This window comes from Haliotis rubra, unplaced genomic scaffold, assembly GCF_003918875.1.
Source record: "Haliotis rubra isolate DU_JTF1 unplaced genomic scaffold, ASM391887v1 Scf248, whole genome shotgun sequence".
Classification (NCBI taxonomy): Eukaryota; Metazoa; Mollusca; class Gastropoda; order Lepetellida; family Haliotidae; genus Haliotis; species Haliotis rubra.
Window position 1 is genome coordinate 899,663 of NW_025766536.1, and position 15,567 is coordinate 915,229.

At 38.8% G+C, this 15,567-nt stretch overlaps 1 protein-coding gene across 2 annotated transcripts in view; it reads right to left on the reverse strand.

The window, feature by feature from the left end:
• LOC124279217 (beta-galactosidase-1-like protein 2) overlaps positions 1 to 15,567 on the reverse strand; it is a 74,087-nt gene that overhangs the window by 44,408 nt on the left and 14,112 nt on the right. For both annotated transcript variants that reach the window (XM_046715028.1, XM_046715024.1), the window contains exons 5-10: positions 8,636 to 8,728; positions 8,343 to 8,424; positions 4,964 to 5,122; positions 3,844 to 3,981; positions 2,079 to 2,171; positions 1,134 to 1,184 (exon numbers count right to left, since the gene is read on the reverse strand). In XM_046715028.1, coding sequence (XP_046570984.1) covers positions 1,134 to 1,184; positions 2,079 to 2,171; positions 3,844 to 3,981; positions 4,964 to 5,122; positions 8,343 to 8,424; positions 8,636 to 8,728 — 616 coding nt within the window. The remainder of the gene's footprint in view (positions 1 to 1,133; positions 1,185 to 2,078; positions 2,172 to 3,843; positions 3,982 to 4,963; positions 5,123 to 8,342; positions 8,425 to 8,635; positions 8,729 to 15,567) is intronic.

The window sequence follows — 15,567 nt, forward strand, 5'->3', positions numbered from 1 at the left end:
AGTGTATATATAGGTACTGTGACGTGTTTCCGGTGCCGGTGAGTATAAAACCCCAAAGGGGGAAATAGAGGACATTAAAGGAATGGACGAATTATGGAAATGAACCTAGTTGCTGCACAAACTAAAATATACATTTACATTATATTTTCTGTGTACTGCATGTTGGTTGTTTAATGAGGCACTATTCCAGCTGTTCGATAGTAGCTTGGATATAAAGGACAACCAAGTTCTTTGGATAGTCAACTTCTTTATTGCAATGGGTGTGACGTTTCGGTGTAGGTACTAACACCGTTATCAAGCAAGTGATGTTTGATAACGGTCATCACTTGCTTGATAACGGTGTCAGTACCTACACCAAAACGTCGCACTCATTGCAATAAAGAAGTTGACTATCCATAGAACTTGGGTTTCCTTCTCATCACTTGCTTGATAATGGTGTTAGTACCTACCCCAAAACGTCGCACTCATAGCAATAAAGAAGTTGACTATCCATAGAACTTGGGTTTCCTTCTCATCACTTGCTTGATAATGGTGTTAGTACCTACCCCAAAACGTCGCACTCATTGCAATAAAGAAGTTGACTATCCATAGAACTTGGGTTTCCTTCTCATCACTTGCTTGATAATGGTGTTAGTACCTACCCCAAAAACGTCGACTCATTGCAATAAAGAAGTTGACTATCCATAGAACTTGGGTTTCCTTCTCATCACTTGCTTGATAATGGTGTTAGTACCTACCCCAAAACGTCGCACTCATTGCAATAAAGAAGTTGACTATCCATAGAACTTGGGTTTCCTTCTCATCACTTGCTTGATAATGGTGTTAGTACCTACCCCAAAACGTCGCACTCATTGCAATAAAGAAGTTGACTATCCATAGAACTTGGGTTTCCTTCATCTATACAACTTCTAAAATGCCTCTCAAAGAAGCTTGTATATAACTGATTCTGCAGCAGGCAGTTCAGGTACTGTTGTTGGGGACGACAAGGTCCTACAACTATTCAGTAATCTGACTGGCTGAGTCTGACCATCCAATCCACATTGTCTCCATGTATATCACTGGTAGAACGAGATGTTAGAGATATGAACTGTAACAAAGTGAGAGCATGGTAGATCTGTTGGTACTTCACTCACCATAATCTGCCTTGGCGCTGTTTGGTGGGGGCTCTGGGAGACTGGTGATTCCTAGGGGATATAAACATTTTGTATGTTATACTTGTATATACAAACATGTTATATATACCATGGTTAATAACATCTTATGTAAACCTTGGTTTGTGGACATGTATGTTGGGTGAAACAAATGTTATACAAGGGGGTTATATACACGTTATATGTATCTGGGTGTTATAAACACACTGTAAATCTGGGGTTATGAAAACTGACTGACTGACTGAGTATGGTTTTACGCCGTTTTTAGCAATGTTCCAGCAATATCACGGCGGGGGACACCAGAAATGGGCCTCACAAATTGTACCCATGTGGGGAATCGAACCCAGGCCTTCGACGTGACGAGCGAACGCTTTAACCACTAGGCTACCCCACCGCCCCAGGGTAATGAAGATGTTAAATTATATATGTGTGTTATCTGATGGGTGGAGGCTGCCTGTTCAGTGATCGCTTCAGAAAATTTAAAACTTCAGTAATTGGAAATCTATCTTTCTGTCTGTGTATGGGTGTGGTGTGTCTGTCAGGGCGTGTGTATCTATGTGTGTATCTTGCCATCTCTGTGTGTGTGCATGTGTGTGGCCTGTGTCAGTGTGGTGTGTCTGTCAGGGCGTGTGTATCTATGTGTGGATGTGTGTGGTGTGTGTATGTGTGTATCTGTAGGCCTCTGTGTCTCTCTCTGTGTCAGTGTGTGTGTGTGTTTGTGCGTGCATGTGCGTGTGTGAGAGAGAGATATGTGTGTATATATATGTATGTCCGTCTATCTGTGAGCATGTGTATCCATGTGTCATACAATCCATGAGCCTCCCCACCTGTTCTATTCAGTTGTCATGTGTGACCGGCACAGGTTGCTAGGGACCAATTCCAACCAAGAATTCCTTCAGATTTACCTCGCTTACAACTCATACCTACCTTGTTTTTTCAAGACATACTCCATGATAATCTCTCTCGCCTTTTCGTACTTGGGAGTTATATTTCCAGCCTCGTCCAGGGGAGCATCATAGTCTGAAAGACACACAGGTGGAGGGTGAAACCACATTAGTTTCCCATCCCCCCAGCCGTTTCGACAAAGTGGAAGCCCTGAATGAAGCAAGTCTAGATTTTCCTTAGGTTCAGGTTATTATTTGATAATGACCTCGTCAGATGTAGCCCTAAAAACATAAGTTGATGAATGAATGCTAGTCTGTCTCACAGTCCCTGAACTACATTATTTTCCCTCCTACATAGCCCTACCTGCAATGTTTAAACCCCAGATTTAGTCTAGATTTTCCCAGGTTCTGAATCTCCCATCACGCTGGGGCTCCTTTCAGTTTTAAAAGAATTTGTTTGCTTCTATCAAAATTATATATCTTCAGAGATTAAGCATTTCTAGGTGAAACCTGAGATTCTATTTGTACCAAATGTGTCACACGTAATTTGATTAATTTGATGATATTGCGAAGGTATATTGTGCAGTACATATTGTGACAGGCCTGTTCACTCACTACATGTCTTCCTATGCCTGTTACCAACTCGGGGCGGTGGGGTAGTCTAGTGGTTAAAGCGTTGACTCGTCCCGTCGAAGACCCGGGTTCGAATCCCCACATGGGTACAATGAGTGAAGCCCATTTCTGGTGTCCCCAGCCGTGATATTGCTAAGGTATATTGTGCAGTACATATTGTGACAAGCCTGTTCACTCACTACATGTGTTCCTATGCCTGTTACCAACTCCACAATCAAGCCAGATCGTGGACCTCGATTATTAGACCTTCACTGCTCATTGTTTTGAAAGTAAATCAAATGGAACTTGAACGTTATTCCTGCTGTTGTGAAACATGATAAGGTAGCCTGATGCAATATTCCAGCAATACCACAGCAGGGGACACCAGAAATGAACTTCACACATTGCACCCATGTGGAGAATCAAACCTTTGTCTTTGGTGTGATGAGTGAACACCTTAACCACTAGGCTACTCCACCGCCCCATAATGCCTAAGTGAACCACCCCATATATAATGCTTCTATTAATTTATCCTTTAGGGAAATCAACTTCAAACTTCTTAATTTTGGAATTCCTACAGAAACAGTTCCCTGTTATTGTAGCTCACCTATATAAATAAACAGAAATTTAAACTTCCAATTAATGTTCCTCTGGCGTTAAAAATTCAGGAATTATTGTGAACAAATATGAACAGAAAAACAAAATCAACAATATTTCTGTGTCTGCAACAATGGATGTAATAATGGAAATACTAACACTACACTTAGACATGAAACAGGGCCGGTGGGGTGGCCTAGTGGTTGAAGTGTTGGCTCGTCATGCTGAAGACCTGGGTTCCATTCCCACATGGGTACAATGTGCAAAGTACATTTCTGGTGTCCCCCGCTGTGATACTGCTGGAACATTGCTTAAAGCTCTCTCTCTCTGTGTCTCTGTCTCTCACCAAAACTGGCATAAAACTCAACTCACTCACTCACTAGACATGAGTGAGTGAGTGAGCATGGTTTTGTGCCGTTTTTAGCAATATTCCAGCAATATCATGGCAGGTAACACCAGAAATGGGCTTCACACATTGTACCCATGTGGGAATTGAACCAGGGTCTTCGGCATGGTAAGCAAACACTTTAACCACTAGGCTACCCCACCGACCCTCACTAGACATGAAATAGAAGTTGTAAGGAAATATTGGCACATACCATAGCTGGTAACATCTGGCTTGTAGTCTTCAAAATAATTGGCGCCAGCCATAAAACCGAAGTTGGTGCCGCCATGAAACATGTAGAAGTTGATGGAAGAATCATTGTGAAAAATTCCAGATAGACTCTTGGCAAAATCTGAAATGGAAAGTTTATCAAGAGACATATTTATCTCTGATTTAATTTCACTGAGAGGCATGTACAAGTAGGAGTAGCAAGGAAGGAAAACAGTACATGGATGACCAACATCTATATTGCTGTGAGAGCGACATTTCGGTGTAGGTTCTAACACCGTTATCTAGCAAGTGATATAACTCAGAAACAAGCATTGCCACTAAGGTGACATAATCCCCCGCCGCAAATTATCAAATCAAACTTATAAAGTAATGAAAGTTTAAGATGAAGTTAAATGTCAACAAAAACATGACCAGTCAACCTCTCTTGATATCTGGCTCTTTAGTTGTTCAAACACACATATATTTTCAAGACTGACTTTGACCTTGACATGAATGTCATAGTGTATGAAATATGCAAAACTAGTACTAAAGAAATTGCTTATTGAAAATTATTCAAGAGAAGTCTTAAAAGTCTATGAAGAAAATCCAGTGAACAGTTCTTAAAATATCTTGCTGACAATTCAGGTTAACATGCTGAAATCTTCAAAGAGTAGTCGTGACCCTAAAAATTATGTGAAGGTCACCAAAATTGACTGGGCCCTGGGCCTTCCCTAGATGAAGCTTGGTGTCAAATATGAAGAAAATCCAGTGAATATTTTTTGCGATATCTTGCTGACTATCTTAACATGCAATTTAACATGCTGAAATCTTCAAAGCGTCTCTGTGACCTTGAAAATTAAGTACGTACGGACGTACGTATGGACGGACGAAGCCTAATACTATATCCCTCGCTTCGCGCTAAACGCGCGGCGGGGGATAATTAAAATACTTCTGAAGACTTTGAGGGTTCTCTTTATGTTTTTTAGTATTGGGGTACGATGACATATGTCAGCCCTGACCACCTGATCCCGTCAGTCGCCTCTTACGACAAGCGTGGATTGCTGAAGACCAATTCTAACCCGGACATTGACCGGTCTGAGATAAAGTGTCGTAACACAACCCACCTTCAAGGGGGAATGTTGAGTGCTTGGCACCCCAGTGGTCGAACCAGCCGCTCCAGTACTCCATCACCATCAGGGGAAATTCTGGGTTCAGTTTTCGGATTTCGTTGAACTCTTTACTGCTCTTCTCATAGTCCTGGAAGTTTGCCGTCGGCAGAGCATCTGGAGTGAGAGAGTGTATGTGTTTTAATGCTGTTGCTAGGTTATAACAGTATATATAATGTATACGAATAACGTGTATGTTTCGTATAACAGTCAAACACTGATGTGTCGATGTTGAAGGAACACAGCAAAAATATAAATACAAAGTCATCATGCCATAACTTCAAGACAGCCATAAGGCCAGACCAATTTTATTTCTTGTTTTATGGATCCGCTGGTCGTATTTTTCCAAGGATAAGGAAAAATATAAAAATTAATTTTCCCCGCTCCAAAAATAAAATCCTCATGTTTTTATTGGCAAAGAAAGTAAACTTACCCCAAAAATTTTTTAATTGTTTTTGGCCCAATATACACTTTATAACTTGCCAAAAATAAAATACTTTTAGTATGCAAAAGAAATATTACTTTGACTGGTGATGTTTATATTTATTTTTTTTCCCTCCTGCCTTTAGGTTTTCTGAGGACAAAAATCCTTAAAACAAGAAATAAAATTGGTCTGGCCTAAGGTCAGTTTTTGACAGTGTGTGGATGAAAATCACAAATCTAATGGCGAAACATCTTTATGGTAGCCATTATTACCCTCATGTCTATCAATATTGTAAACATCAAATTCTCGGAATATATTCAAAAATATTAGGCTTATGGAATGAGTGAGTGAATATTGCTTTACGCCGTATCAGTAATTTTGCATGAATTCGTTGTAATATGCTTAAGGAGGTTTTTTTAAAACTATTCTACATTTCCAAAGCATGATTGTATACTCCCCATACTCCATTATTTGAGCTATTCACAATAAGTAACGATTCAATATTTTTATTTTTATTTATCTTTTGTTTAAACAATTCTTTATTATATACTATTACTTATTTCTAGAGCATGATATTTCTTGTCCTATTCCCAGCAATGTACTTAAACTCTCTATCTTGTATGCTGTCTATGGGTTTTTTTCATCATAATTCATTCAAGATGTAGCCAACATTTCTCATTGGAAAATAAGGTATTACCTTATCTCATCTTCACGTCATATATCCTATGACAGGTATGAGAGCAGTTATCAAAGTGATTAGTCCCATGAACACTAGATCGTCTGACAGGTAGAAAAACAATCTTGCTGGGCTGTACAGGTGGATGGGTTCAAGGTCTACTAGCTTCAGACAATGGACAGTTAGTGACTTGATAAACAATAGTCATCAGAAGATGACAAATTACACCAGATCACCAGGCACCAGATCAAGAACTGTTTCATATATCTGTCAATCTTGCAGAAAGATACTGAACGGTTTTTGAGTTGTGCTCAGGAAACAAAGCCCACCCCTCCCTTTTGAGACTAAGTCCAAATCGTTTCCATGGAAACCAAGAAAAATAAAAATGACAAAAATCTGCTAATAGCGAAAGGCACCACTTCAAGATCTGTTTGATATATCTGCCAAGTTTTGTTGAAAGATATTGAACAGTTTTTGAGTTATGCTCCGGAAACAAAATGATAATAGACAGACAGACGAACAGACGAGGCATCAACTATATAAATAGTGACTGGGAGTAAGGAGCAACAGTGATAAGATAACAAGTGTTTGCCACCGATATGGCAATGAATGGAATATCTATATTTACTACTTTCTATTTTTTGGTCACATAAAAGATGCCTGAAATGACTGGTGTCTGCATAATCACCCAATGTAGGCTGTCAACATAATTTAAGACATTGGGTGCAATGTTTTATGAGATATCGCATTAACAAGAGTTTAAAAAGTGATCAAAGTGTCATGGTGACCTTGAAAATAAGGTCAATGTCGCCCCAATCGACTGGTGTCTGTGTAACCTGTCACCAAATTTGAAGACATTGGATACAACAGTGCATTAACAAGAAGACAAAGTTATCAATAACCCCCGCAATGGCAAAATACTCTTCATGATTATGTCTACGAGTTATGATTTTGTCAAATATTTAGGTGTGTATATAGAAAAGTAGAAGGAGAGTATTGAAGAAATAGTTAACGGTTTTAGAGTTCAGCTCCAGAAAAGAGCACTACCATCAAATTTCAGTCTAAGTCAAACTTGTTGCCACGGAAAAGCCAAAAATATTTTATTCAGAATTCCAAAACTACCAAAAGGCACCAGTACACCACCAGATCTATGTATGTGCCAAGTTTGGTGAAGAAATAGTGAACGTTTTTTGAGTTCTGCTCCGGAAAAGTTCATTACCAACAATTTCAGGCTAAGTCAAACTTGTTGCCATGGAAATGCCAAAAATATTTTATTCAGAATTCCCAAACTACCAAAAGGCACCAGTACACCACCAGACCAATCTATGTGCCAAGTTTGGTGAAGAAATAGTGAACAGTTTGATCACTGGATTGTCTGGTCCACACTCGATTATTTACAGAACGCCGCCATATAGCTGGAATATTGCTGAGTGCAGCGTAAAACTAAACTCACTCACGCCTTAATGATATATATGTAAGCTAAGAATGAAGCAGAATAGAAACAGCAGTCTAATGTTAGAAATATGTAAATTGAGATTCTTTAACCTGCGGATGAGAAATCCATTTGAGATAACTAGCATTAAGGGCATCGATCTGCGCAATTGGGAACTGATGACATATGTCCACCAAGTCAGTGAGCCTGACCACCCGATCCTGTTATTCGCCTCTTACGACAAGCATGGGTTACTGAAGATCAATAAGGCTGCAATGAATTCACTAAGGTTGGTTGGGTGGTTTCAAGTAACGCCATGTTCAGCAATATTTCAGCATTATTGCGGCGGTCTGTAAATAATCAAGTCTGGACCAGACAATCCAGTGATCAATAGCATGAGTATCGATCTACATAACTGGGATACGATGACATGTGTCAGCCAAGTCAATGAGCCTGTCCTGATTTAGTATATGATAAATAACATAATAATGAATTATCTAATTGAGAACTTAGAATGTCTTCCATTTTTTTGCATACTCTTTCAGGTCGCTTGTATCACATGGACAAGACGAGATACTTTCTTTACTTTTTTGTTTTTATTCAAGACGAGGTATTTCATGAAAGACCAGTCTCAGACATGACTGAGACAGAATATATCGTATATCCAGCAGGTTGCATTAACAACTGTGAATGAGGTACAACAGGTAAGAATTCAGGTTGATGATACTATACACCTAACAACTTATAACAGAACACAAACCTCTGTTCAGCACACTTTCACGTAAACAAAAAAACTGTTACTCACGTTCATGGAATGGCCCCCTTTTCATACCAGAGAGATTGTCAGAGGTGACAAGGAGTTCAGTGATGCCGTAATGCCTGAGCAGCTGAAGACGAAGAGTGAGTGAGTGAGTGAGTGAAAGTCAAAAATCTTATTATACTTCATGTTGATGTTTTGACAGCGAATCAAGAAACAAAAATCACCTTAACATTGTCGGTTTTTGCTTTCGCTGTTTCCTCTGCACACGAAAAGTGACAAGTTTTCCGTTAACAAATACAATAACACAGTAAACAGCCCTAACATAATCTACAACTCACCCCTCGGAGGAAGTCCAGATGTTCGATCTCACTGCTGTAGGAGCCAAACTCATTCTCCACCTGTACAGCGATGATAGGCCCACCCTGGGAATACTGAAACAGGAATATGGAATACTGGGAAAACTTAACCAGGAATATGGAATACTGGGAATACTGAAACAGGAATATGGAAAACTGGGAATACTAAACAGGAATATGGAATGCTGGGAAATACTGAAACAGGAATATGGAATACTGGGAATACTGAACAGGAATATGGAATACTGGGAATACTGAAACAGGAATATGGAATACTGGGAATACTGAAACAGGAATATGGAATACTGAAACAGGAAATGAAATACTGGGAATACTGAAACAGGAATATGGAATACTGGGAATACTGAAACAGGAATATGGAATATTGGGAATAATAAACAGGAATATGGAATGCTGGGAAATACTGAAACAGGAATATGGAATACTGGGAATACTGAACAGGAATATGGAATACTGGGGATACTGAAACAGGAATATGGAATACTGGGAATACTGAAACAGGAATATGGAATGCTGGGAAATACTGAAACAGGAATATGGAAAACTGGGAATACTGAACAGGAATATGGAATACTGGGAATACTGAAACAGGAATATGGAAAACTTGGAATACTGAAACAGGAATATGGAATACTGGGAATACTGAAACAGGAATATGGAATACTGGGAATACTAAACAGGAATATGGAATACTGGGAATACTGAAACAGGAATGTGAAACACTGGGGATACTGTAACAGGAATATGGAATACTGGGAATACTGAAACATGAATACGGAATACTGGGAATACTGAAACAGGAATATGGAATACTGGGATAACTGAAACAGGAATATGGAATACTGGGAATACTGAAACAGGAATATGGAATACTGGGAATACTAAACAGGAATATGGAATACTGGGAATACTGAAACAGGAATATGGAAAACTGGGAATACTGAAACAGGAATATGGAATACTGGGAATACTGAAACAGGAATATGGAATACTGGGAATACCGAAACAGGAATATGGAATAATGGGAATACTAAACAGGAATATGGAATACTGGGAATACCGAAACAGGAATATGGAAAACTGGGAATACTGAAACAGGAATATGGAAAACTGGGAATACCGAAACAGGAATATGGAATACTGGGAATACTGAAACAGGAAATGAAATACTGCGAATACTGAAACAGGAATATGGAATACTGGGAATACTGAAACAGGAATATGGAATACTGGGAATACTGACACAGGAATATGGAATTCTGGGGATACTGAAACAGGAATATGAAACACTGGGAATACTGAAACACGAATATGGAATACTGGGAATACTGAACAGGAATATGGAATACAGGGAATACTGAAACAGGAATATGGAATACTGAAACAGGAATATGGAATAATGGGAATACTGAAACAGGAAAATGGAATACTGGAAATACTGAAATGGGAATATGGAATACTGGGAAACACTGAAACAGGAATATAGAATACTGGGAACACTGAAACAGGAATATGGAATACTGGGAAATACTGAAACAGGAATATGGAATACTGGGAATACTGAAACAGGAATATGGAATACTGGGAATACTGAAACAGGAATATGGAATACTGGGAATACTGACACAGGAATATGGAATTCTGGGGATACTGAAACAGGAATATGAAACACTGGGAATACTGAAACACGAATATGGAATACTGGGAATACTGAACAGGAATATGGAATACAGGGAATACTGAAACAGGAATATGGAATACTGAAACAGGAATATGGAATAATGGGAATACTGAAACAGGAAAATGGAATACTGGAAATACTGAAATGGGAATATGGAATACTGGGAAACACTGAAACAGGAATATAGAATACTGGGAACACTGAAACAGGAATATAGAATACTGGGAACACTGAAACAGGAATATAGAATACTGGGAACACTGAAACAGGAATATGGAATAGTGGGAATACTGAAACAGGAATATGGAATGCTGGGAATACTGAACAGGAATATGGAATAGTGGGAATACTGAACAGGAATATGGAATAGTGGGAATACTGAAACAGGAATATGGAAAACTTGGAATATTAAACAGGAATATGGAATACTGGGAATACTGAACAGGAATATGGAATACTGGGAATACTGAAACAGGAATATGGAAAACTTGGAATATTAAACAGGAATATGGAATACTGGGAATACTGAAACAGGAATATGGAATATTGGGAATACTAAACAGGAATATGGAATGCTGGGAAATACTGAAACAGGAATATGGAATACTGGGAATACTGAAACAGGAATATGGAATACTGGAAATACTGAAACAGGAATATGGAATACTGGGAACACTGAACAGGAATATGGAATACTGGGAATACTGAAACAGGAATATGGAAAACTGGGAATACTGAAACAGGAATATGGAATACTGGGAATACTGAAACAGGAATATGGAATACTGGGAATACTGAAACAGGAATATGGAATAATGGGAATACTAAACAGGAATATGGAATACTGGAAACACTGAAACAGGAATATAGAATACTGGGAATACTGAAACAGGAATATGGAATACTGGGAATACTGAAACAGGAATATGGAATACTGGGAATACTGAAACAGGAATATGGAATAACTGGAAACACTGAAACAGGAATATGGAATACTGGGAATACTGGGAATACTGAAACAGGAATATGGAATACTGGGAACAGGAATATGGAATACTGGGAATACTGAAACAGAATATAGAATACTGGGAATGGAAACAGGAATATGGGAATAGAATACTGGAACACTGAAACAGGAATATAGAATACTGGGAACACTGAAACAGGAATATGGAATACTGGGAATACTGAAACAGGAAATGAAATACTGGGAATACTGAAACAGGAATATGGAATACTGGGAATACTGAAACAGGAATATGGAATACTGGGAATACTGAAACAGGAATATGGAATACTGGGAATACTGAAACAGGAATATGGAATACTGGGAATACTGAAACAGGAATATGGAATACTGAAACAGGAAATGAAATACTGGGAATACTGAAACAGGAATATGGAATACTGGGAATACTGAACAGGAATATGGAATACTGGGAATACTGAAACAGGAATATGGAATACTGGGAATACTGAAACAGGAAATGAAATACTGGGAATACTGAAACAGGAATATGGAATACTGGGAATACTAAAACAGGAATATGGAATGCTGGGAAATACTGAAACAGGAATATGGAATACTGGGAATACTGAACAGGAATATGGAATACTGGGAATACTGAAACAGGAATATGGAATACTGGGAATACTAAAACAGGAATATGGAATACTTGGAATACTGAAACAGGAATATGGAATGCTGGGAAATACTGAAACAGGAATATGGAAAACTTGAAATACTGAAACAGGAATATGGAATACGGAGAATACTGAAACAGGAATATGGAATACTGGGAATACTAAACAGGAATATGGAATACTGGGAATACTGAAACAGGAATATGAAACGCTAGGAAATACTGAAACAGGAATATGGAATACTGGGAATACTGAAACAGGAATATGGAATACTGGGAATACTGAAACAGGAATATGGAAAACTGGGAATACTGAAACAGGAATATGGAATACTGGGAATACTGAAACAGGAATATGGAATACTCGGAATACTGAAACAGGAATATGGAATACTGGGAATACTAAACAGGAATATGGAATACTGGGAATACTGAAACAGGAATATGGAATACTGGGAATACTGAAACAGGAATATGGAATACTGGGAATACTGACACAGGAATATGGAATTCTGGGGATACTGAAACACGAATATGGAATACTGGGAATACTGAAACAGGAATATGGAATACTGGGAATACTGAAACAGGAATATGGAATACTGGGAATACTGAAACAGGAATATGGAATACTGGGAATACTGAAACAGGAACATGGAATACTGGGAATACTGAAACAGGAATATGGAATACTGGGAATACTGAAACAGGAATATGGAAAACTGGGAATACTGAAACAGGAATATGGAATACTGGGAATACTGAAACAGGAATATGGAATACTGGGAATACTGAAACAGGAATATGAAACACTTGGAATACTGAAACAGGAATATGAAATACTGGGAATACTGAACAGGAATATGGAATACTGGGAATACTTAACAGGAATATGGAATACTGGGAAATACTGAAACAGGAATATGGAATACTGGGAACACTGAAGAGGAGTATGGAATACTGGGAATACTGAAAAAGGAATATGGAATACTGGGAATACTTAACAGGAATATGGAATACTGGGAAATACTGAAACAGGAATATGGAATACTGGGAACACTGAACAGGAATATGGAAGACTGGGAATACTGAAACAGGAATATGGAACACTGGGAAATACTGAACAGGAATATGGAATACTGGGAATACTGAAACAGGAATATGGAATACTGGGAATACTGAAACAGGAATATGGAATACTGGGAATACTGAAACAGGAATATGGAATAATGGAATACTGAAACAGGAATATGAAACACTGGGAATACTGAAACAGGAATATGGAATACTGGGAATACTGAAACAGGAATATGGAATACTGGGAATACTGAAACAGGAATATGGAATAATGGAATACTGAAACAGGAATATGAAACACTGGGAATACTGAAACAGGAATATGGAATACTGGGAATACTGAAACACAAATGTGGAATACTGGGAATACTGAAACATGAATGTGGAATAATGGAATACTGAAACACGAATATGGAATACTTGGGAATACTGAAACAGGAATATGGAATACTGGGAAATACTGACACAATGGGGATATTGGGAAAAACAAACACAAAGGGGGAAATTGAAAAAGAAAATACAGAAACACTGAGCCATGTTTTCAGGATTGGTCCAACCTGAGAGCCAAAGGCATATAGTATGACCAGAAATTATTGAGATTTTTAGGAATATGTTTAATTGGATTTCTAGTATAAACAACCTTGACCAGCTATCAAGTGTTTGGTTTCATTCAAGAGAGACAACTCTGTTAATCCCTTTTCATTAGTTTGTGAAGTTATCCCCCTTTGATTACTTGCTAGCAGACGACATTTTCAGTGATCCTCAGCATGGATGATTTAGAGAAGAGGAAGTTGATTTTAGAGTATTATAACAAGGACATCAGATCAGCTAAATTGATTTCAAGTAGAACAGGCATTCCATTGTCCACTGTTTATCATGTTTTGAAAAATATTGCAAATGGATATGGCATTGAGCACCAGGGAGGCGCAGGTAGGCCCAGAAAATTGACTGTCAGTGACAGGAGGCGGCTTGGTATTCTTGTTTCTAAAAACAAACGAAGGAGTTTAGAAAACTTAAGGCTGAATATGATTGATAGAGGAACTGTGGCTGTCTGTAAGGAGACAATTAGAACTGAGTTGAATGCAATGGGTTGGCAGAAAAGTCGAGGAATTCCATCACCGATCATGAAACCTGAACAAAAGGAGCGAAGGTTGAACTGGTGCTTACAGCATAGAAATTTTAACTGGGACAATGTGATTTTCTCAGATGAAAGTTCTGTGTGGCTGTTTCCTAATACACTGAAATTCTGGACCAAACAAACTGAAAAACCTTTGTATCAGCGCCCAAAGTACAGTCTGAAATTTAACGTGTGGGGTGGCATATCTGTGTTAGGGGCAACACCCCTCTGTGTAGTTGAAGGGAATATGAACAGTGGTACACAGATATTCTCGAGGGACATTAACTTCCATCTGCTCACGTGTTTTATGGAAAATGTTTGGATTTTCCAGCAGGACAACAACCCAAAACATCGTTCAAAGCATTCACAGGCCTGGTTTCGGACCCAAAATATGACATTATTAGATTGGCCAAGCTATAGCCCTGACCTAAATCCAATAGAAAATGTTTGGGGACTTATGAAGGAAAGTGTCAATAAGAAAAATCTGACAAATATTGCTGAAATGAAAGAAGAGGTGGTCGATATTGGGACAGCATGGACCACGACTTTCTAACTTCTTTGATCAGTAGTATGCCCCGCCGCATTGAAGCCTGCATTGCTGCCTATGGTGACTTGACAAAATACTAACTGTTCACCTGTCTTTGAATCTGGAGTTATGTTCTGCTAATATTCACATTTAATACGTGAGTAATGAGTGAAAAGAAATAATTTTACAATCTTTAAATTCTGAATAATTCCTGGTTGTACTGTATATGTAATAAAACAATCAACCCATTCAATTCTTATCACTCATACAGCTCTCGAGTCTGTCCAAATTTACTGAATTACAGTTCAAAACATGGATGATGAGGCTTAGTGCTCATGCGTGTGTATGTGTATGTGTGGCTGCTTGTACTAGCCCAGACTGAAGCTGGTTTTATAGTGCTAGCCCACTGAGATACCATGCCGCAGTGAAGCATGAATACCCCACTCAGACACATATACTGACTCCGAGCCGACCAGTCCTTGTTGTACCCATTAATGCCGAGCGCCAGGCGGGGACCAACAAGTACCATATTTTAACGTCTTTTGGTATGACGCGGTCGGGGATCGAACCCGCGACCTTCCGCTCTCCGGCCATGCTTGTAAGAGGCAACTAATGGGATTAGGTGGTCTGGCTCACTGGCTTGGTTTACACACATCATTGTATCCCAATTGCACCGATCAATGCTCATGCTGTTGATCACTGGATTGTCTTGTCCTGACCCGATTATTTACATACCACCATTGTATAGCTGGAATATTATTGAGTGCGGCCTTACACAGCAAACACACAAACAACAAAGCCCAGCATCAGTTTTGGAACATCATCCAAGTCTGGGCCCACCATAATAAT